A 24761-nucleotide genomic window follows, 5' to 3' on the forward strand; every position below is an offset into this window, starting at 1 on the left:
TATAGTACTTATATATTATTGGAGCTTTTTTAGTTTGGCAGTATCTGCAAAAGATGAGAGTAGATCATCATGGAATATGTGTGAAGTAGGCTTGTGCATTTTGGCTAAACCTTGATCTGTTTCTGCTGGCCAGATACCAGTAGATTCCCATATCTGTTTCTGCACAACTCCAAAAATTGGTGGGTAGCCAGATAGCCGCTTTCAGTCCATAACCAAACATTGTGGCTATATCCGGCCCAATGGTGGCAATGGGGAACTTACGAGGCTCCCCTCTCCATTCCTGGGACCCTTTCATTTTTTTTCCTTTCGGGGAGCTTGAGTATCAGCAACAGCTGTAGAGAAGACCAGGTTTAAAGCTTTGTTAAAGCTGTTGCTTTCTACTCTAGAGGAGATAAGCTGCGGGTGCACATGCTCTCTCCCTGCAGCAGCTTTCCAAGACATTTAAGGAGGCTTCCCACTTCCTAGGGAAAAAAGATCAAGCTGGAACTATCTCCCTGGGCTTCTTTTTTTAAAAAAACATTTTTTTCTGTACTGCAGGCCCAGTCTGGAGGGACGCACTTCAGTCTCTGGGTTTAATGCTTCCTTAAAACTGTTTCTACTTTCTACTATAGATGAAACTAAGGTGGTAGTAATTTTCAGAGAATGAAGGTGTTCTTTTTGTTTCTTGTTGTTGTTGTTGTTATTGTTATTATCTTGTAGAAGTATTTGAAGGAGACGAAAGGAATGTTCCCAACTCCCAGCCAGTCCCTCTAAATTAAAAAAAAAACAAGAAAATAAAGGTTCCAAATAGGGGAGGAGGAGCTGAGATCAGCTGCCACGTGATCCCATTTTGGATGGGAATCCGTAACAACTGGATTCTTGCCGTTACGGGCATCTGAACAAACCAAAGAAGTTGGATTGGCCAAAGGAAACACCTAAAAATGGATCTGACCTCAAGCCTAGTGTAAAGTTCTAATTCATTCAGTCAGTGTAAGAGTGATTCTTACATGGGAAAGGGAGACCATTAATTTGGCCTAGGGAACGTGAAAGTACATTAATAGTTCCAAAATGGTCTCCTGATGTGGTAAGATCAGGTACCCGGGATGGTGATCCCTCCGGATTAAGGGTGGTGCTGCTGAATGCCAGGTCTGTCAGTGGAAAAACAGCATTCATCCAGGATTTAATTCTGAATTAGCAGGGAGACCTAGCATGCATTACGGAGACCTGGTTGGATGAGGCTGGAGGTGTAAATCTGACCCAGCTTTGTCCACCAGGCTTCTCTTTTCAGCACCAGCCGAGATCTGGAGAGCGAAAAGGCAGGTTGCAGTAATCTATGAGGAGTCCATCTCCCTGGCCAAGTGCCCCATCCCGCAGTCAACCAGTTTTGAAGGTGTCCACCTGAGGGTAGATGACCAGGACAGAATAGGGATTTTGTTAGTGTACCGTCCACCCCACTGCACTAGAGTCTCCCTACCTGAGCTAGCTGGGTTGGTCTCGAGCCTGGCATTGGATCCCAAACGGCCCATTGTGCTGGGAGACTTCAATGTCCATGCCAAGGCCACGTTATCAGGAGCACTTCAGGACTTCATGTCTTCCATGGCAACCATGGGGCTGTCCCAACTGGTATTTGGCCCTACTCACAGTGCTGGGCACACATTAGATTTCGTTTTCTGCCAGGGATGGGAAGACGGTGACAGTGTAGAGGAGCTGACCATCACTACGATGCCATGGAACAACTATCACCTGATCAGGTTTAGGCTCACAGTGCCCCCTAGCCTCAGGAGGGGTGGAGGACCCATTAAGATGGTCCGCCCCAGGAGGCTTATGGATCCAGATTGTTTCCTGATGGCTCTCGGGCAATTTCCCACCACCTCGGTAGGTGATCCTGTTGATGCCTTGGTTACTCTATGGAATGGGGAGATGACTAGAGCAATAGACACAATTGCTCCGTAACATCCCCTCTCAAGTAGCCAGCAGCAAAGAAGCGAAGGAAGAGGAGACTAGAGGGCGTGTGACGTTCGGATCCGAGTGAGTCAAATCAAAGATGACTAGATGCCCTTTCAAGAGCATATGCTGTGGCAATAAAAGCTGCACAGAAATCATTTCTGGCAGCCAATATTGCATCCGCAAGGAACCGTCCGGCGGAGCTATTTTGAGTTGTCAGAGGCCTATTAAATCCCACCTCTTCGGATGGGAACCCTGACAATTCGGCAGCCTGCTGCAAAGCATTTGCTTGGTTCTTTGTGGGAAAAGTCATTTTGATCCATTCTGGTCTGGACACCATGTTAACGGCAGTCTCTGAGGATGTAACTCAAGCGTCTGCTTGTCTGATTTTGATTGATTCATTTCAATTGGTGAAACCCAAGGATGTGGACAAGATACTTGGAGGGATGAGGGCAACCACATGCATCCTAGACCCTTGCCCATCCTGGCTTTTAAAGGAAGCCAGAAGGGCATTGGCCGAGTGGGAGAAGATGGTGGTTAATGCCTCCCTTTGCCTTTGCTTTTGGGAAGACAATATTCCAGGGAGCTTGAAACAAGCTGTAATAAAACCGCTGTTGAAGAAACCATCACTGGATCCCACTCAATTCATCAACTATTAGCCTGTTTCCAATCTCCCCTTCTTGAAAAATCATTTTCCTCCTATTTTCTCAATTGTTTTGAAAGGATGTGGTAATATTGACCACATAAAAACAAATATTTTTGCCTGCCCTTGAGTTTTCAATTGAATGTTTAATTTCCCAGGGAGCCTGCTATCTTAAGCCATCCAATAATAATATAGAAGCAGCCCTGCAATCATCATCTTAACATTATGGAGATTGCTTAGTGCATCCTTATTTGTAAATAATAATCTCTGTTTTAGGTTAAACCCATTGTAGATTCCACTCACTGTTGCTAGGTTACAAGGAACCATCAGGAGTTACACGTGATAGTGTCAGTAAAGCTGCCTCAAGACTTTATCACACAAAGGAGGCAAGCCAACAATAAAGCAGGATTATCACTGTTGGTGGAGGTCACTATTTTATGAGACCATGGACATCCCAGTGTTGGTCTGCCTCCTTCCCATGATTAATCTGTCTCTTATCATTGATGGGAAAAACACAGGAATAACCACCAGTCCTGCAACATTCCCATCACCTACCTTGTGCAATGGGGCCATTCTGCTTCTGTGTGTGCGTGCTGACAGTAAAATTATGCCAGAAGCTCAGACTGCTTTGTAGTAGGTGGCCTGTGGCTTGCTCTTCTCCACATTCGCATGGACTCCACTTTGTAGACCTGTTTCTTAAGGCTAGCTCTGCATCTTGTGGTGCCAGAGCACAGCCTGTTCGGCACCTTCTAGGTCACTCAATCTTTTGTGTACCCAGGAGGGAGTCTCTCATCTGGTATCAGTCACCAATTGAGGTTCTGGGTTTTTGTCTGCCACTTCTGGACTCTCGCTTGCTAAGGTATTTCTGCAAGTATCTCTGTAGATCTTAGGAAGCTATTTCTTTATTTAAGCCATTGGCTTGCAGGCTGATATCAGAATAGAGGATGGGCTGGAGATGTCAATGCCTTGGTCCTTTCATTACAGGCTGCTACTTTCCGATGGATGTCAGGTGGATATCCAGAATGAGGCCTAACATTTTAGGCACCAAAATGTGTGCTGGCCAGTGTAATGGGACTTGAGCTTCCCAAGATTTAGGTATTCACAGCATGTCCTGGAACCAAACAAAGCAGATACGAAGGACCCACCATACACTCATGACTGCAATGAGACTGGAAATAACTGCTTAATGCATACTTTCTCTAGCTCACAGTGGTTTGCCATCATTGAATTTCTGAAGTCATTGTTGGCCTTTTTTTTTTTTTTACCAATCATCCATGAGCCTATACAACTACTGCCTGTGAATGCAATGTTCTTTTGATGCTACTTATTTGTGGTGTACTTTATGTTTCAAATATTACAGAATATAAAAGACACTTATTTTGTAATTGGTATTCTTAACAGCAGTTATTTTTAAGTCTAAGTGCAGAAATGTATGCCAAAAGATTTTCTTCACTTCATCTTCATGCCTTGAGACTGAATTGTTTTGCAATCTTTCTGTGGCTGGTAGGACACATTATTTTCTGTGTTATTTTAAACTCCCAAATAGAAAGGGAGTAAGTTGATTATGGATCATTTTCTCACTCAATCGAAAATGTACACTTTTTGACTGTTCTTTGCAGGTTGTAGTGCAGATATTTCATAAGGAGAATGAAATTTTATTTCAAATGTCTAGAGGAAAGGTTTTTTTAAGAGGCTCATCAGACATGATTGACCTAATTAGTGCTTCGGGCACTTTTTCTCATTTCAAATCTCAAGTATTTGTGTGCATTTTTTAAAAAAAACTTTGAGAAGGAGGCTAAAATGCTGAAACTTCAGACATCTGGTGAACTTGATAGACCCCTAGATGGTAATATCAGAGAAGCTAGATGGTCTCATGCCCCTGTCTGCTCAATGGCACAGTTCCTTTATTTGGCATTTCTTTGGCTGCAGCCTTAAGCAAGTAAACTTGGAGATTCTAGTTCCCTTCTAGATTCACACAGAACCAACCACCTGAAATAACTTTCCTCTAGATAGTTAGTTCAGGTATAGAAGAGTCAGATGTCTAGAAATGTGCATCTCCTGATGATAGTGGTTCAATGAAAACATTATGAAGAATGCCTTGATGGTAAGAGCTGTTTCACAGAAGAATACACTGCCTCAGTGTGTGATAGAGTCTCTTTCTTTGGAGATTTTTAAACAGAGGCTGGATGACCATCTGCCAGGAGTGCTTCTGCAGGATTGTGTGTTCCTTCATGGTAAAATGGGATTGGACCGGATAGCCCTTATGGTCTCTTCCAGTTCTATGATTCTGTGGTCTCTCTGTGTCTGAGGAGCTAGAGACTGAATCAGCGAGGAGTCCTGTTCCCCAGTCGAAGGTGGCAGATGCTGAATATATGCCACCATCTAAAGAGATAGAATGGGATTACATTGATCTCAGCACTTTTAAATAGGAAATGCTAATTAATTAGACAGCTGCTCATAAATCTCCCAGCAGCTTCCCAGTGTCTCTCTTGCTCACAACCATTTTTTTTCAGCATTTGTGTTTTCTTGACCTTGGACTGGCTAAGCTTTGACAACTCCATTTACCCCTTGCCAGCTTCTTGTATCTGGACTGCTGACTTGCCATAATAGCTCATGGACCACCCAAGGACCACTCTCTTGTTTTCTCCTTTGTCTTGTTGGATAACCTGTGGCCAACCTGGACTTAATTAACTCCTTGACAGCTCTAGCATTGTAACCACCTTATTCCTGGGACACTTGCTGACTGGAGCATAGGACACCCACATCCCTCACCTGACCCAGTGAGAAAATTTGCTGAAGTGAAGGAAATTCTGAAAAACAGAACAAATTTTGAACATGCTTTTCAGAAATCTGCAGTGGTTCAGAGTAAGTGGAATATTACCTTCTTAATAAAACAATTGAATTATGCAGAGATATTACTTAATATATCCCCTCCATTTCCAACCATATGGATCCCATACATTACACTGTAGAGATGGCAGCTGTGTTATCCAAAAGTAGTTTATAACTTGAGATTCCGTTCCACAATTAAAATGTGGTAGAATAAAAAAACTCCTACTCTGTTCAGAATCATGAGCAATCTTTTGAAAAGGTGCACAACAATGAAGGTGTAATGAGAAAGAGTCAGACAGAGCAAGACTCTTGTGTCTGTCAATGTCAGTGTAATTCCAAAGCCACTCTGCTTTCCCTAGATTGCTCATTTGTCTTGGTGTAAGTAACAAGAATATAACAGCACTGGAATGCCAATAGATGTAAGAGCATCTGAAAAAGTGATTGAGTAATCAGTATTCCTGTGCCTAACATGATCTAAATGGGAAGATGAATATAGAGTGAGCATTGTGTTTTCTGAGTTTTCTGGGTCTGGAAAGAGGGCAGCTCTTCACGGTGCTTATAGGATTAAGACCGCATTTGGATTAACCACTAGGGTCTTGAGTGGAAACTACACCACAGTGGAATTGATAAAACAGTTCAGAGCTGGGAGTCAAATCCATAATTTTTCAAATGGAGGAGCAGATGGGCATAAGCTCTCCTCGTTCATGGGTCACCAGGCTACCAGCAGTGCTTCTTGAAAGCAATATGGGATCATGGGAAACTAATGACTGACTGATTGACTGTAGGTCAAAGAATATGACAGACAGATGGATAAATACACTTTGTTTACTGCTGAGTACTTCATTCAGGGTTAAGAGGAACAGATGCTTCAGTGCTTCAAACGGCTTGCTGTTAAGATAGTTATACAGGTCCAACTACTAAAACTCAAAACTGGCCTCCCAAAATTCTCTACTCTGTTCATGGAAAGATTACTTACCCATACAAGAGAAAAAAAAAAACTTCCTTAAACTTCCTAGCAACATGCCTCATGGAATAATAAAGTTGGAAAAGGCCACAAGGGACATCCAGCCCAACCCCCTGCCATGCAAGAAAATACAGTCAAAGCACTCCCAACAAATGACTATCCAGCATCTCTTTAAAGAAATCTCCACCACAGCCCAGAGCAGTGGACAGTTTTATCAGGAGATTCTTCCCAATATTCAGATAAAATATCTTTTCCTACCATTTCTAGAGCAATAGAAAACAAGACTGCTCCATCTTCAATATGGCATACTGTCAAATATTTGAACATTAAATATTCTTAGACATAATTTTTGAATATAGCTACTGATTATATCAATAAAGAATCTTTGTTCTTAAAATAAGACCTTGTCACGCCCTGGTTATCACCAAAAGTAACAAGAGGGTTAACAATATGACTTCTAACTTCTTACTTCCATGTTCTACCCATTTCCTGCAGCTGCCCCAGTTAGTAGCACTTCCTGGAGTGACACAGCCCTCCAGGGGATGTTCCATCATGCCATCTTCTCCTGGGCTTTAATCAATGTGTGAGCAGTTAATTCAATGAAGCATGCCTAATTTTTCAGTAGAGCAAAGTAATCCTTTTGGTTACCATGAAGTGATTTGGAGGTGGAGGAACGATTGTATCCAAAGGTTTGGCAGGCTCATACTTGCTTTACTTCTAAGATCAGATAGGCTCTACTGGTGCCTTTGTGATATTTGAGCGCTATGGATGTGTGTGGGTGACAAGAGTAAAAAAATCTCTTCCCAGTTCCTGCTGTATTGTCTAAACACTTATAAGTGTTACAAAATTGGCAGCCTCCCATGCAAGTACTAACCAGGTTTAATCCTGCTTAGTTTAGGTAGGATTATAGAATAAGAGTCGAATGTTGCACTGAATAAAGCAGGGGCTTCTCTTGGTGAAATATTTATTGGGAAGGAAAAATCAACAAATCATTCTGGCTCCTTTGCATTCCTTTCACACTCTTGTATACTGACAGTATAAAGTAATCGGTATAATAGATTTACACAGCTATGTCCCAAAATCATTCTCCTTATCCTCTTGAGAAGTTCCATGATTTATTATTCCTCAATGAGCCCCTTGTCTTTATCATCTTGCATTCATTCTTTCTAATTGACCAGTTAGTGAGATACTTACCAACATATATCATCTGGATTTTTGTACTCTATAGGAAGGATTAATCTGGATCCAGGTGGAGTTCTTCTGCGGTCTGAAACCAAGGACAAAATGATAACCCATCTCTAGTTCCATGTTTACAAGCCAAACAAACTGACAAACGAACCATTCGTGAATCATCCCATTAGAGCAGACTGGCTGAGAAATGTAACTCTATCACCAACCTTACCTTTGGTTCATTCTCACTGAATCTTCACATTACATTTGCAAACCATTGCTCACAATACTTTTTTTCTGCAAAGCCATTGCATTTTGTACAAAACAGTATGTTACCTTTTGTGAAAATGAACATTTTTTTAAGAAAAAAAGGGGGCTGAACTGTAAAAATGCACAATTTACAAAATGAACAAAAATCTTCATAAAGTCTCAAGATGCGTTGAGATGCTCTTTCTCAGTAAGGATGAGAAAAATTGCAAATTTTCCACATTCTCTGTTATTGTGTTTCTTTTTTGAAATATGTATTGATTTAATTCATCAATCTGCCTTTTTTTTAATAAAATGCACGTGATTATTATACACCGAATAGAGCACAAGTATACCATTGGGACAGTTGTGTGCCTCCTATGCTGAACTACTACTTCATACAAAAATCCTTCAAATTTTCACTCAGAGGCCAGGATTTCTAAATCAGTGAAGTGTTCTTGACACATAGTTGAACTGAGATTATTTTTAACATGTGCAAGAGCACCAAATGACCTCTCTTCTGCAGCTACAGTCATTGGGGGAGGACAAAAGAGATGAAGAATTACACAAGCATTTTGAAATAAGTTCATGAGGTCCCATAGTTCCTAAGTAATGTCTTCAAGGTTAAGGAAGTTACTTGCTTTTAGATAGTTCACTTCTTCATATAAGTCTTTGGAGTGGTATTTGTCAACAGATGATCTGTCTGCATTTCTTCTGGAACCTGGATTTCTCATCTAAAAGTTTTTTTAGGTTGGATTTTAGATTGTAGATGAGAGAGATGATTATAGATAACTTGCCATTTGGGCTTCTTGCACTTCATCCTGGGCTTCATGTGGAATGATTTCCACTTTGTGATGTATAGCTTTGAAAATTCTGGTTAAAAAAGTGCAGATGTGTAACCAAGACGTGAAATAAATAGATCCACAATCAGGGGACTCCATCACAGCTTGGAGCTGGTTCCTGGGGTGTGTGTATAGGCATTTGGCAGTGAACGAGGTGTCTTTAATCCATGTTCTGACCTAGATTACATGGCTGGATTGAAGCAGTCATAGAGATTACTAGATAGGGATAAAAAGTGAGTTTTTATTCCATTTCCTTCTGCACTTTCATAGAGCTACTGCATTCCTATCCTCTGTGAGGGCTGATAGTATTTATTTAGGCATTTTGTATCCCACCTTCTTGCTCATAGATTAAAATAAAACACAAGTTTTAGAATCATGATAACAATAAAAAAATGTATTTATTAATGTATTTATTTACCTTATTTATATCCCACCTTTTTCAACTCCGAAGGAGGCTCAGGGTGGCCTTACAAAAACAACAATTCAATGCCATATACTAATACATTGATAAATAAATAAAAACATTAAAACCCAACCCATTAAAACATAGCATTGTAACTTCAATTAAAAGCAAAGTGAGGTAATAAGTATTTAAAAACACTTAAGACAGTTCTGGCTAAGACGGACGACCCTTTGCAGCAGAATTTTTGTGGTGCCTCGGCTTTGCAATATGATAATATAGATATAGAAAGATCCCACAGGGCAACTTTGCAGTTTTCTAGTTACAAACAACACTCAGCAAGAGTTGTGGGATGTTAAACGGAGACACATGTTGCTTACACAATGGATAAACTTCCTATGAAATATACAAAGCCACCATAAAGTTAACAGCTGATTTGAAGGCACATGTACCCACACAAAATATACCAATGACACTCCGAATGAAAATGTTTTAGCTTAGGAACTGGATTCAGTTCTTTAAGATTCCTGTCTACAACAAAAGTTTTTTTTTTCAATTTGTTATGTCTACCCTGTAGAATTAATGCAGTTTCATACCACTTTCACTGTCATGGCTCAATGCAATGGAGTCCTAGGAGTTGTAGTTTTGTGAGGCACCTGTACTCTTTGGCTGAGAAGGCTAAAGGTTTTGTGAAACAACAGCTTGCAGGATGCCATACATTCAGCCATGGCAGTTAAAGTGACATCAACAGCATCTGTTCTTCAGCTTAAATGCATCCTTGGGATATAATCACTAGTTTTTACTTATACAGTACTAAAACATTTTTTCCAGATGTAGCAGTACACCAGCTTCTTGAAAAATGCAGTGTTTTCTTGTGCCTACATGGTATTTGGGGATTCCCACCGCAGTTCTGCCTGCAAGTATAAACATATCCACACATACCAAAATGGTATGTGTGGATCAGTGCAAACACCCAGAGAAAATAGTAATTTATGTGCCTGCCTTTGAAGGGGGTCTATGTCTTTACGAAGAACAGAGACACTCTGGGTTCTAAGAGAAATTACTATAGAGTTTTAAAAAAACTGTCCTTTGTCTCAGTCCTGACATTCTAATAAGTGCACTGGACTCCCTGCAGAACCAAAAGAAATCACACCTGATACAAAATGTAGGACTGTGACTCCAACGCCATCATGTTTCTTTTGTGTGTGTGTGTGTGTGTTTTAAAACATTGTTTGCCAGTGGTGCTTTGAAGGCTTGTATGATGTATTTTGTGCACTTTGGTTGGTCAATGTGGCTATAATTCTTTTGTGGATTTTGAATTTTGTTGTACTGATCAGATTTAAAAGTAGCCAAAGACTAATGTGTTCCTTGTTGAAAATACATGGCACAGACTGCTGCCCTTGTGGTATATGGGACTGCCCATAGAGCAGGTATATAAATATTGGTTGTTCTGCCAGCAAGTCTAAACATACTCATACATACCAAAATGGAATCACAGCATCAGCCCTACCACCCGGAGAAAACAGTCATTTATAGACGAGCCTTTGAAAGGAATGTGCTGTTTGCTTTTTTATCATTATTTGAAGCACTGAACAATTCTCCCTTTTACAAACTGAGAATTTAGCAGAAAAGAAAGAGAGGTTAAATTAGGGAACATACAAATAGGATATATGGGGTCTATGTGCTCTCTGAATGTTTTGTGACTTTAAAGCCTCTTCTACACTGTCATAGAATCCAATTTATTCCACATTATCTGCTTTGAACTGGATTATATAAGTCTACACTGCCATATAACCCAGTTCAAAGCAGATAACCTGGATTTTATATGGCATTGTAGCAGTGCCCCCAGGGGCCGGCATTCTCTCACTCCAAAATGGGGGGGGGGGGGGGTCTGAAATGTCTTTACTCTAAAAAGGAATTTTATTCTCCATTTGCCATATGTGGGGACCTATCTTCTGCCTCTATACGTCTTTTTAAAAAGAAGTGATTGGCACAAAAAAGTCTAATTTCTTTTTGTATTAAAATGGAAACTCCAATGCCTAAATGATTGAAGGAGGAGTGTAAAAATATCTGAAAATGTGACAAATTCACACCACCCTTTTTTGGTGCTAATGGTGATACATTCCTTCAGGGTCCTTGAGGGGCAGTATAGCCCTCCATTTCCTAGAAAAATCCCACACAACCCTACACCAAGTAGTAGCAGTCTTCTTTTCGCTGTTACTCTGTTCTGTTGTTTGTCTTTCCTTCACCGTATCTAAAAAAATAATTTGCTCAAGCTTATCAGCTTTGTAAAGGATTTTTTATACTTCACAGAACAGCAGGAGCAATGGAAGCATCTCTGTAGCAAAAGCAAAAGCACCGGAGAATTGTAGTGTCAATATTTACTTTATGTGCCCATAGACAATAGTGCCTCGTAGAGGCAAATACACCTTCAACAGACTGCACAGCTGCTAATTCTGCAAAGGACCTCTGTGAGACCAACTGCACCTCAAGGATGCTTTAGCTATAGCTTCCTTACTTTTGGTTGGTTTATTGGTTCCCAAAATCATACTGTAAATTGGCTATAAGCTGTTTTTTTCCCATCCTCCCATTACAAGCTGAAGAGAGATTTCCAGCTATCAAGAGTACATTTGTCATTGATTCCACTGATGAAACATCAGCCGAGCAACCTGAACTATTAGCAAGCCATTAATTTTTGCAACAGGCTAAATATGTAGTCTCTCTAATCCAATTACGGACCCATCTGGAGAATAGACTTAAACTCATTTAACCACCTTTCTTCCGCCTCTCGGGAACTATAGATCAGCAGGGTATGTAGGCCTAGAGAATTCACAAAGGGAACCCCAGGCATTCTTGCCAAACAGCAGTTCTCAAAATGTCTTTGTAGGAAGCATGGGAATTACATTGGAGAAAACAAAAAAAGTGCTGGTTTTAAGCTGTAAAGCCCAATACCCCTTGGGTCAAAACTATTTGGAGGGCTGTATCTTCCTTTATGTACCTATTAGAATGATAAGATCATCAGGAAATGCCCTTCTCCCTATCCTACCACCTTCCACACAGCTGTATAAAATCCCACATTATCTGCTTTGAACTGGGTTATATGGCAGTGTGGACCCAGATAACACAGTTCAAAGCAGATAGTGTGGATTATCTGCCTTGATATTCTGGGTTACATGGCTGTGTTGAAGGGCTCTTAGATTTGTCAGACTTTTAGAAACTGATGGAGATGTGGTTTCTATGCTGTATGGTGCTATTTATAAAGTTACATATAGCCTTTAAATGGATTGTAATGTTTTTTAAAGTTTTAACTTTATAAATATTTTAATTAATTTTTACATAATTCTTGTATACATAGTTGTTAATACGTACTGTTGTAAAATATGTTAGCTGCCTTGAATACTGTTATTGGGAGAAAGATGGGGTATAAATATATAAACCAAATTGCACTGGTTGAAGTAGATTTGCCCTCCCTGAATTTTTTTTCTGGCTACGGCCCTGGATACATACATAAACTGAAATAATGAAAGGTATTTGGATACAACATATCTCTTTTTATTTACATTCATATAACACAGACACACTGCAGCTGACAAACAAACATATTCAGACACAGTTTGCAAAGCTCTGAACTAGATGGACTAATGACTGAACTTGGAACAGGCAGTGCCCTCTGTTCTTGACTTCCGCTCTTAGAGGATCTATTCTGGAGGCCACAAGGGAAGCCTGGCCTTGTTCATTTTACACCATCTGCAGCAATTAGCAGATAATACCATTTGTCTGCACAGCATGAAAAGCTTCCCTAGCTAATAACTGCAGATCAAAACAGTGCTAAAAGGCAGAGCTGCAGCGGAGTGATTCAGAATTGAGCAAATCTAGGAAATATGACAACCATGTGAAATTATACATTGTGATCAGACGCTGAATTTGGAAGAGCAACTATTTAGGACTATAGCTATAAGTGGGCATGTTGAGTAAGGTCTTCTGAGAACTGTGATTTAAAAAAAATAACATTTCCAAGTTTTGGACAGAAAGATCAATTTAAAAGGCATCCTAGATAGTATAGTATTTTATTTATTGTGTCAGAAGCAGACCGAGGGTACCGTTGTAATGTATTTTAAAACACAAAGGTTTTTTTTTTAAAAAAACTAGGCATTATACTAAATGGCCTTTGACCAGTAACTGGTCACTTGGAGTGGACATGAGAGAAGCCTCCCTGGAGGATCGTAACAAATCTGGGTGTCCCTTGGACAACATCTTTGTAGATGGCTGATTCTCTCACAACCAGAAGTGACTTGCAGCATGCAAACAAACCAACCAATGGGCCTTTTCAGGAGATAGTATAGTAGAATATGGCTATAGAAGCCTTCACGGTGTGGTTTCTCAAGCTAACCTCCTTTTCTTCTCAGTTCAGTTCATCAGGTGGGGGCGGGGGGGGGGATTATTTCTTAGCTTCATATATGACTGAAAATAGAAATATTTTAAAACACTGTCTTTATTTTTCGTAAAATTTCTCCTGAAACATGGAAAGACTAGGAACCTCTCCTCTCATGAAAAAATGTGTCAAAAGCACTTATGACCCCTTCATTCTATACTATGAGCATAATGTAAATATAGGTAATAATACAAAGTGAGTGGTACATGGCTCTCCTTTCTCCCTTTTACACTTAAAACATCAACCTTTTTTGAGGTAAGTCAGGCATAGAGAGAGTGAGTGATTTGCTCAGGATTACCCAATGTGTTTCAGGTTTGGGAAGGACTATTCCTGGATCTCCCCAAGTCTCAGGACTCTAACCTCAACATAACACTGACTTTTATCCAGTTTTACTACATATGTTAAGTTTTAAGGTTTGCTGCTGTGGAATTGATTGAAGGTTGACATGTAAACATTTTAAGTAAATAAAATAAATTGTCAGTGTGAGTTCCTCTAGTGACTAGTATGGGCTCAAGATGATCCTCTTATGTGAATTGCCACAAAATATATTCAATGTGTTCTTATAGCCAAACAAAATTGTAAGAGTATATTAAACAACTTAATATTCAAATGTATTTATTCATTTATTTAGTTCACTTGTATACTGCTTTTCTCATCCCAGCGGGAGACTCATAGTGGTTTCCAACATAATTATGGCAAAATTTAATGCCTCACATACAGAAACCTAACATACATTACCTAACATAATGATAATAACATACAGTTATCTATTAAATCATAAAACACAACATCAGATGCTTCTGAGAGAAGATGAAAATAAGTCATTTGTCCTTTGCCTGCCTTGAAATCTCCCCAGAACGACTGCACTACAACATAAGCAACATCTGATTGAAAATGAAGGCCTGCAACTCTGCCAATACCACTTTCTTCCCTTGTATGGTTTTTAAGCACCTTTTGCCTGATGAAGAATCTAGTGAGGTTTTGAAAGCTTGCATGATGTATTTTCTGTATTTTGGCTGGTCAGTATTTACTCTTTTGTGGATTTTTGGGTTCTTTTGTATTGTGCTGCACAGCTGATACTACTGCCATGAATATAGTCTTCTGTTGTCTGCTATCAATCCCTGCACATCTGGTGAGATGGCCAGGTTTCAATCCCCACTCCCTTTTTGCCCTATATTTCCTTTCCCTTGCAATTAGAAGAGCAGCGAAGCAGTTTAGCTGGTGCTCAATGCAAGTGACCTGTGAAAAGAGAGAATATTCCTAACAACCCAGAGAAGCTCCTCCTTCCCTAAGGCAGCCCTTCTGCGCCAAGGAGAGCATTGCCAAATATTTGGTTTGGATAACAAACCTGCAGATGTCTCTTTGCAGTTGCCTTGCGGGAGATGAATGGCAGGAAGGCATACGTGAGGAACGGGTTGATGTCATGTCAGTTTTTTCACAGCATAGTTTTGCCATCAACATATAGCCTGGCTCACACATTTTACTTTGAGAGCAGAGACCTGCCAGGTGCCACTAAGGGAGCCTCTCTGGGGATTATGTGTCATTGAGACACATCTGGTAATATAAAAAGGAGATGAAGTTGCTTCATTTTCATGGGCTGAAAAAAAAAGAGAGAGAGAGAGAGAGAGAGAGAGAGAGAAAGATTGGTTTTGCTATTTTTGTTCCTTCTGGTTGTTCGTTAATCAACACTGTCTAGTGCCTTACATGACATATAAATCTTTTCCCCAAAGGACATGAAGTGGAATATTTCAAAATGTAACCAGTATCAGCCCTCTCATTAGACAAAGTGAGGTGGCAGCCTTAGGCAGATGATTTTTAGATATCATGAAAGTACAAATTGTTAGTATTTGCTTTGTTATGATTGTGTTTGATTATGTCAGGGAGAGTGTAAGGGACTTATGGGATTTTCTCGTTCGTGTTCAAAAATAATTTGGCTGACATTGAGTAGTGATTGAGGTGGATGAGAAAGACCATTTGCTTCTCTGCCTTAGGCAGCAATGTTTTCATGGACTGAGCTTAATTAGAAAAATATAAAGAAAGGGAAAGCCTAGGAGAGCAACAGAGAGGAAATTCCTGCACTCTGCTGTAGAAACTGCGTTTATGGGAACATTTTCCTAATTTCTGAAGAGTATCCTTATTTTATGTCAAAGACTTTTTTTTGAAAGGTCTGGTTCAAATATCATGTTGCATTTCACAGTCTCTTTGTCTTGCATACATTTATCCTAAGCTTTGGAGACATTTTCCAAACAGAAAAGGGTAGACTTTTCGTCCTCCTGCTATATAGAAGCATGTTCCACACAACTATATTGTGGCCACTATTGTATTTTCTATCAATGTTATGCCCTGCTTTGGAAATTGTCATAGATCTTCACTGCTTCTTAAGCAGTGTGCTCCTTTTCCTAATTAAAAACACCTTTCTGATTCACTCTGATTCTGTTTCAATGTAGGTCTAACTCTAATGAATGTTGGCATATAAACCTTTCTGCAGTGATGGTTTTACTGTATTCGGATATTATCACAGTACAGTGGTATGGCAGAATTCACCATAACTAACTCGAAAACTTCCTATGGAATTCTGGGATTTGTAGTTTAGTAGGGCTGAAGAGCTCTCTTGCTGAAAATTCAAATGCTCCCCTCCCCTTTAAACTGCACATCCTAGTATTTCATGCAATATCACCATTGAGGTTACAGCATAAAAGTCTCACTACAACAGTGTAAAATGATAGGGCCCTTCATTATTTTGCTGTTCTAGGTTTTAGCTGTAGATTCCCAACAAATTAGGACAGATATATATGAAAATCTGGAGTTATGGTCTTCATATATTATATAGTAAAAACCCACAAAAGTTGCTAGTGTCTTTCTCCATCAACCTGGTTCCTTACAGATCTGCTGCATCCCAACTCCCCAAAGCCTTCAACTATAATATTTGATAGTTGTAGTCTAATGCTTCTGGACTGCACCAGATTTGGAAACCCTGCCTTATTCCATATTATGACACAATGCAATTTCCCCATTGTGTTGAATGTATTATATGGTTTGGCATCAGCACCAGGAGAAAAAGTGGAGGAGCAAATTTGAAATAATTTTTACAAATGGTGCAGAGCAGCAGTTTGTCAGGGTATTGAATAACTGACAGTGAATTGTATTATAGCTTGCAATGTGGCATATGCAATGAACAGGAGGGACCCAGAGATAGGATGAAAATATTAACTAACATTGTGTTCCCATAGCAACAGAGATAAATAGCATTCTTGTTCTCCTGTAGGGATTATACAAGTGTAAGAACAACCTCTTTCTTTCTTCCATTGCTCTCATTAATCAGAATAAGAAGAGATTTCCTGGGTATGGTCAAGAGCCTGTATATGTTCAGGAAGCACCCACCCCCCCCCCCCCCAATACACACACCTTTCTTATTTTGAACCATTGACTCTCATGCCAAATCATTGCCTTTGTTGCTTGGTCTCAAATGTGGCCTAACAGGGTTTAGCTCAGACATAACAGGTAGCCATGCCTTCACCTGTAGAATTAATGGAGTTTGACACCACTTGAACAGCCATGGCTCAGTGCTATGATATCCTTTGATCAGGGAATACTTCGACCAGGGACCATTCCAGCATTAGTACCAAAAGGGTTACAAATCAGTTTTTTTTTCAGCTTTAGATTCGGTTTGGTTATTTGGGGTGCCGATTCAGAAAACTGTATTGGAGAAACCACATCAGCTCTAGTTTCTGATACAGAACATATGCCATCCAGTAGTCGCCATCTGCTCGCCCACAGAAAACCGTATTTATAAGCCTCAGGATTATAAGAGGGTTTTGCAAGACCGGCTGCTCTCGTTGCAACAATGTAGTAATAGGACCATAATTTCATTCTTGCAGACCACTGGTGGTCCATGGACCACAGATTGGGAAACAATGGTCTATAGCACTAAGCCAAGGTGGTTAAAGTGGTGTCAAATGGCATTGATTCTGAGGTTGTTCCACCTCAGTGTGAGAATAGAAGTTCAAAATTACATATTTTCTCCCTCCTTTTATTCCTACAAGAAGGATATTATTAAACTAAACAGTTTTCCATTGTGGTAGTTTTTTAACAATAGTCTTCCACAGTATAAATTTGAGAAGAAAGTGGAAGAAAAGGTTAGCTTCTTCAGATACTTCTGATTGTCCCAACTTTGCTCACTGGCAGCAAGAAGATGAAAATATCCTGGAGGTGGTGAACTGGCATAGAAACAAAAGCGGCAGGCCCTATCACACGATGCAGTATCTATTACTAGTTTACCACCTGATTAAGCCAGGAAAAACCAATTAGTGGCCCTTCATTGTGCCACGGTACTGGGTCTTATCTGGTGCAATGAGGTCTGGACACTTGTTGCTGTCAGGGAATGGAATTGTTCTCCTCTCCCACTTCCCTTGCTGTATATAGAAGGATTACTTTTTATTACTTCTATTAGATTATGTTTAGCATAATGCACCAAATATTGGAAATTAAATGCTGGGTTAGAGTCTAGGAGATAAGCATTTGTCAGAGAGTGCTAAGCCACATTGCCCCCCCCCCCCCCCCCAGCATTATGTTTACAGATCACTGTGCAAAGTTCATCTCGGAGCCAGAGCTCTTTCTCTTTGCACACTCTCTCCTCTTGATATGTGACTCCCAAAGATACCATTGTTTCTTGACCTGGATCTTTCCTTCCCAGGTAGTTTTCCAACTCGATAAAGTTTCAGAGTTCAAGTCCAGCTCATGTTCAAAAGAAAAAGAAATGCCTGAAGTAAAGTACCAGCGCAACACAGTTATCTTTGTGTAATTGCTCCTCTGCCAGTAGAGATGCTCAGCCTAGAGCATTGTTACAGCTCTGGGACTTGTTCCAGTGACAAGCCCAAAGAGTTACTTCTCCTCTCTCACCAACAGCATAAAAATAACCATCTCACAAGAGAAAGTGCTGGAGGCTTCTGCCAATTCTGCCCACAATTCTATCTTGCTAATTGTAGAACTGCCTTCTCTTCCCTGTTAGTCATCACTAAGGCATGTGACTTGTATTTGGCTGCTGTAATTGTTATCTTCACTCACCATTCCCTACTTGTTTTTTGAGTATTTGCAGTTAGCTGTCATGTTCTGGGGTTGGAATTGTTGAAGGAGGTCCATCTTGGCTATGCACTTCCTATCTTCACTGTGACCTCTGTTGAGTCTAAATTCTGTGTTAATGAAACATAATGCATGCTATGCAGAGTACACCATATCTCACTGAGAAAAGTCATATTCTAGATGGGATTTTGAGGGTCTTTAGGATGGAAACCTCAATAGAATTCCCTTGTTCTGGATATTAAAAAATATTTTCATGTAATGCTCTTTTATTAGCACTCAGTGGAACAAATAAATCCACATGTGAACTGAAATGTGCGTGTGAAAAGCCCCCTCCGGTTGCTGTAAAGGATCCTGAAAGTTTTCTTATATGCATTGAACTTGTGGGGTGTTGCTCACATAGAACAGTCTCAAGGCCCAATTTCTGTGCAACAGAGCCTAATTGCTTAGACAATTCCACTAAATCAAAATTTCTTACACAGTGACTGGCTCCCAAAAGAGATTCTTCCACTTAAATTAAATGTTTCACCAGTCCCCAATTTTCATCAGTTCCCAAATTTTTCATCAATCCCCAAAAATGTAATGCTTCAGTTGAACATTCTGTATTAAACTATATAAAATCGCCTTGTTCTGTGGTTATTTTCCTCTTCTTGGAGCAGCAAGCTAACTTAGAGCAATGTAGCAGGTGCAGCCTTCCCTGGCACAGAAAAAAGAAATGATGGGGAAATGTCACCTTGCTAAAATCCTCTGTGTGAGGCAGCTGCCCTAGCCATAGGAGCAGAGCCAGGTAATGAAATGCCAGTCCTGCTGCGAAGACATTTTGGCCCCTGTAGTTCATTCAGATCCATCCTCCCTTTTGTGTGTGTATCTTTGGGCTCTCACTCCGTACAAAGGAAACCTTCATTAGTAAGCTCTGTTACCACCAGGAGACTGCAAAATTGCCTTTGATGCAAAAAAAAAAAAAAGATCACTTTGGCTAATTAGGAGTACCTAATTCAGGCCTTCCCTTTTCCTTTTGTTTGCAAGAAACCTGCAGGCAGTGCTAATTGAAGGTGATGTTCAGGTGCAGGGATAGACGCCAAGCACAACCTTCCATACAAGAACATGCAGACGCACTTCCATTAGACGATAACTCAAAGTAATTTGTCTTTTGTCAGCGTCTCCCAGTGCAATCCTAGACACATTTCCTCAAGCGTAAGTCCATCCAAGTTCAAAGGAGCTTACTCCCAGATAAGCGGTTATAGGATTACAGCCTTATATCTGTCATATTTGGGGGAGAGATTTCCCTGATGTCTCCCAGCAATTTGATTTCTGTCTACCGAGCACCGTTTATTGCTCTTCCACAGCCAGGTGCAAGGTAATCATTTTGCCCATGCTGTTTTGAGCAGAGATGTTTCATACAATGTCGCTGTGTTTGTGCTTTTGCCATTTCTAAATGTCCTTGTAAAATGAATCTTCATATCAGTGCAGGCTGTTATATGAAAACTAAAAAAAAAAATGTCCATAGCTGAATCTCACACAATAGGCAGATGAGGCTGCCAGCTTTTTCCTGATAGTGCTGCCTGGCATGCAGTAATTTAGAAAGTGAATCAATTCTCCATCATTTCACCTATATTCGCAGGGGAAAACATTTCTGTTACCTATCATATATACTCATTTATCAGTCAATCTCATCCATAACTGATGGTACTCACCTTTAAGGCCTTGCATGATCTGGGGCTGATGTACCTGAGGAACCGCCTCACCCCCTACCAACCGCAGAGATCCCTCCGTTCTGAGGATTAAGATCTATTGGAAATTCCCAGTGTCAAGACCTTGCGTCTAACAGCAACCAGACACAGAGCCTTCACAGCAGTGGCACCATCACTCTGGAATACTCTGCCACCTGAAGTCCGTGCCTTGCGGGACTTATTAGCTTTCCACAGGGCATGCAAGACATACCTGTTTCAACAGGCCTTTGATTGTTGATTTGCTGTTTTTAAATTGTTTTTAAATTGTTTTAAATTGTGTTAGATTTTAGTCATTCTTGTAAGCCGCTCCGAGCCCTAGGGGAGTGGCAGCATATAAGTTCGAATAATAAATAAATAAATAAATAAGTTGGGGGCAGGTTTGGGGGCCAAAATTATTATTTTGTTATGACCTGAGGATCTACAGAGACACTCACTGGAACACCTCAGCAAGCAAGAGTCCAAAAGTGACAGGCTAAAACCCAGAACCTCAATCAGTGGTTAATACCAAATGAGGGACTCCCTCCTGCGCACACAGAAGACTCGGTGACTTGGAAGGTGCTGAACAAGCTGTGCTCTGGCACTACGAGATGTAGAGACAACCTTAAGAGATTGGGCCACAAAGTGGAGTCCATGACATGCAAGTGTGGAGAAGAGCAAACTACAGACCACCTATTACAATGCAACCTGAGCCCTGCCATGTGCACAATGGAGGACCTTCTTATAGGAACATCATAGGCACTCCAATTGGCCAGGTACTGGTCAAAGAACATTTAATATAATACCAAAATTTCACACTTTGTGGGTTTTTTAAAATACAGTATAACTGTTTGGTTCGCTCCTGATATGATAAATAAATAAATAAATAACCTGCGGATTAATTGAGGGTTTTTGTGTGTGTGTCAGGAATGACTTGAGAAACTGCAAGTCACTTCTGGTGTGAGAGAATTGGCCATCTGGAAGGATATTGCTCAGGGAACACCCGGATGTTTGATGTTTTACCATGCTTGTGGGAGGCTTCTCTCATGTCCCCACATGGAGAGCTGGAGATGTCAGAGGGAGCTCAACCCGCTCTCCCAAGATTTGAACCACTGACCTATTGGTCAGCAGTCCTGCTGGCACCAGGGTTTAACCCATTGCACCACTGGGGGCTCCATGGTAATTCTTGAGGGTAATTCTATGGATGAGGTGAATAGCTGCTAGTACTGCCTTCCCCCTCCCCCCTCCCAGGTATTCAACAAAGCCTTTCACCACCTGACTCAAAGAGGGGAATGGTTCCTTTTTTGAGAAAAGTTAAGCTAAAATATTAACTTTTACTAAAAAAAAAAGGAAAAAGAAAAAGAATTCCCTTTTCTGAGTACATTCCTTCTGAAGGGCTTGAGCCAAATCACAGTAGGTCAATTAGTGGTCTCTGAACCATGCTTGTCCTTGAGCCATTGGCTACTGCTCTTTGGAAAGTTTCTAAGATCTACACTTCTTACAGAAAAGTCTAGATATAATGGCCGAATTGGAATCTTACAAAACTGTGCAAATTTTGGATTATATAGATGTATTACATCACTGCAGTATTTTTTTTTTAAAAAAAAACCTATGAATTCTAGGAAGAAGGTGGGGGAAAGTGAACCAGGGCTGGTTTTCAGCAGTAGTTATCATACATTTCCCATAATGTTTAATTCTGACCAGAAGTTGAAAAGAAATCACTCTGCTGGGCAGTAACCTATTGCTCTTCTCCTCTCATTAAAATTTCCATTGGGAGAGGGACTCTTCAAGTGCCTAACCACCACCACTCCACCACCAATTCCCTGAGGAAATGAATGCTTTTCAGGGTGAGAGGCTTGCCTTTGTGGAGTTCGTTTCTCAACTGCCTTTGGAGTTAATTTCCAGTTCACCTGATGTGAATTCCGCAGCGCTGCCTCCTTTCCCAAGAGAGCAGAACATTCAACCTCCCGCTCCTTCTCTCCGCTACAAGGGCTTTTGGGAGATAGACACAGGATAAATTAGGCAAGATGGGAGCTACCTCATGCTAATACATTCACAGCTGCTGTATTATCGCTCTGCATTGCCTTATTTAAAGAACCAGTGCAAGCCAGGGTGCAAAGATTTCCTCCAGCTTCTCTTTTCCCCCTTCAAGGGCATGCTAGGCCTTGTGATAGGACGGGGTTTTTTTCCATGTCAGGAGCGGCTTGAGAAACTGCAAGTCGCTTCTGTTCTGAGAGAATTGGCTGTCTGCAAGGACGTTGCCCAGGTGATGCCCAGATGTTTTGATGTTTTATCATCTTTGTGGGAGGCTTCTCTCATGTCCCCGCAATTGGGAGCTGGAGCTGACAGAGGGAGCTCATCCGCGCTCTCCCAGGATTCAAACCTGCGACATGTCGGTCTTCAGTCCTGCTGGTGAAAGCGTTTAATCCATAGGGTGGTGGTTGCATTTCTTAAAGAAACAGATATGAGCTGCTGCAAATGTTTTGCCATTTTACTACCACCACCTGTTGTTGTTGTTGTTGTGTGCCTTGACTCTGACTTTTGGTGAATTTCATGGTCACTTTTTGTTGTGTCGTTTTAAGTCATTTCCAACTTATGGTGATACTAAGGTGAATCTACCACTGAGTTTTCTTGGCAGGCTATATTCAGAGGACCTTCGCTCTTGCCTTCCTCTGAGGCTGACTCAGTATTCTGATTCAACAATTTGGCTGCAAGTGTGAGGTTATGGAAGTGTCCCATAGTTATCTCTGTTTAACCAGTACTTACACCAGATATATGTTGCCAGACAGTGTTCAACTCAACTGAGGAGACGTAGATAAGTTTCGAGATGCTTTAATCCAGGTAAATCTTGTAAAATGTCCTACAACAGTAGTGTCTTGCCCAAGGTTACCTGGTGGATTTCTGTGGCTGAGAAGGGGTCCAGATCCTGGTCTCAAAGTGTTCTGGTCCAACGTTCTTGGTCCATATTTCTGTTGCTAGCTATATGATAACAAATAATTCAAGTTTGTTGTTGAGAGAAATGATTTCTTGTTTCCAGGTCATAGCCCTATTTTTTTCACTCTTTTCTCTTTCTTCAACTTTTAAGAATTAAAAGATTGAATACTGTTTTGAAAGAAAAGGGGGAAAACATAGAAATAAAACCCAAAATAAATGTAGCATTAAAATTCAACTCAAAAGCAAGATCTACGGGTATATGTCAGTACTACCTTACAATGGCAGAATGCTATGTAATCATGGGAGTTGTAACTGTACAAGGTCTTTTGCCTTCTCTGACAGAGAATGCCGGTGCTTCACCAGACTCCAGGATTCCATAGCATTGAGCTATAGCTGTTAAAGAGATGTCAAATTGCATTAATTCTACAGTGTAGATATACCTTCAGAGAAATAGTTGCCCAACCAAAAAGGACAGCTCTGATTAGATGAGCTACCACTTCCTGTCGGTATAGCAAGGATGTAGCAATGGGGGAGACAAAATGAGGCACTGATCCTTCAGTAAAAATTCTGCTTCCTCCATGAAATTTTCTTTCATGCTCCAAATTTCTAACATAAACTTCAGTGCAGTATTTTAAAATACTCTTTAGGCATGCAGAGAAAAGGAGAAGACAAGTTACCAAGAGAATCTGAACAGAGCAAATACACAAGTTGTAAGTGTGAGCATTTTTATTGTCTCACTCTCTGCAATGCTAGATATTTGGAAAAATTCATTTGAAAGAGCAGAATTTTTACTGGAGCAGAAGTGCCCTCATTTTACCACCCGTGGTTTGAAAGCTACACTCCATAGTATGAGACATGTTTCTGTATTAATCTTCAAATAAAGCTTGACACCCTTTCATCTTCATATTTGTTCTCCAATGTGCCGCGATACTATGTCTTAATGTATGTGCAGATTTCACGGAACAATAAATGATCTGTTCTCAACCGCTTGTCACTTAAATGCTTCTGGTTTTCCTTCTTAATAGCCTTGAACAACGTTGGACACACTTAACCTCAAGAGGTGTGATGAGAAATGGCTTTGGGGAACAACACACAGCGAAGTTACTCCATCATCCCATGCTTCATCTTTGTCGAAGTGAGTGTAACTTTTGGATATTTTGGGTGTTTACTTTCAGCTTGTAAAGTTTGGAAAGTTACTTTAAAAAGGAATTCATTAAATATTTTGTTGTAGAATTAGTGCAGTCAACAATTTTGTTCTTCAGTCTATGCTTTGCACAGCTACATGTTTTTAAAAAAGCATATGTTTGTGCTTGTGTGTTTTGCCATTCATTTGTCACCCTGTCACTATCTGATTGTGTTTTTAAACTTAGCATACTTTTAATAAATTTCAAAACTGCTGTGATGATTAAAATTATGCGGCAGCATATAACTCATGGCTTTGGTGAGGAAAAGGCTTGCTGTGGAATAGGACATGCCATGTTTGAAATGAAGATGGTGAGGCCACTGAGAAAGATTACCTTTGCCATTCTTGCTGTAAGCAAGCATGTGATGAGGATGTCAAAGTCTTCTTTCAGGGCCAAAGATACTCCCACT

The 24761-nt window shown here is 40.4% G+C and overlaps 1 protein-coding gene across 3 annotated transcripts in view; it reads left to right on the top strand.

Moving 5' to 3' along the window:
* Nucleotides 1–24761, top strand: part of PLPPR1 (phospholipid phosphatase related 1) — a 159985-nt gene that overhangs the window by 63988 nt on the left and 71236 nt on the right. For all 3 annotated transcript variants that reach the window (XM_067464363.1, XM_067464365.1, XM_067464364.1), the window contains exon 2: nt 24194–24303. In XM_067464363.1, coding sequence (XP_067320464.1) covers nt 24241–24303 — 63 coding nt within the window. In that variant the 5' untranslated portion in view covers nt 24194–24240. The remainder of the gene's footprint in view (nt 1–24193; nt 24304–24761) is intronic.

This window comes from Anolis sagrei, chromosome 2 (assembly GCF_037176765.1).
Source record: "Anolis sagrei isolate rAnoSag1 chromosome 2, rAnoSag1.mat, whole genome shotgun sequence".
NCBI classification, from domain to species: domain Eukaryota; kingdom Metazoa; phylum Chordata; class Lepidosauria; order Squamata; family Dactyloidae; genus Anolis; species Anolis sagrei.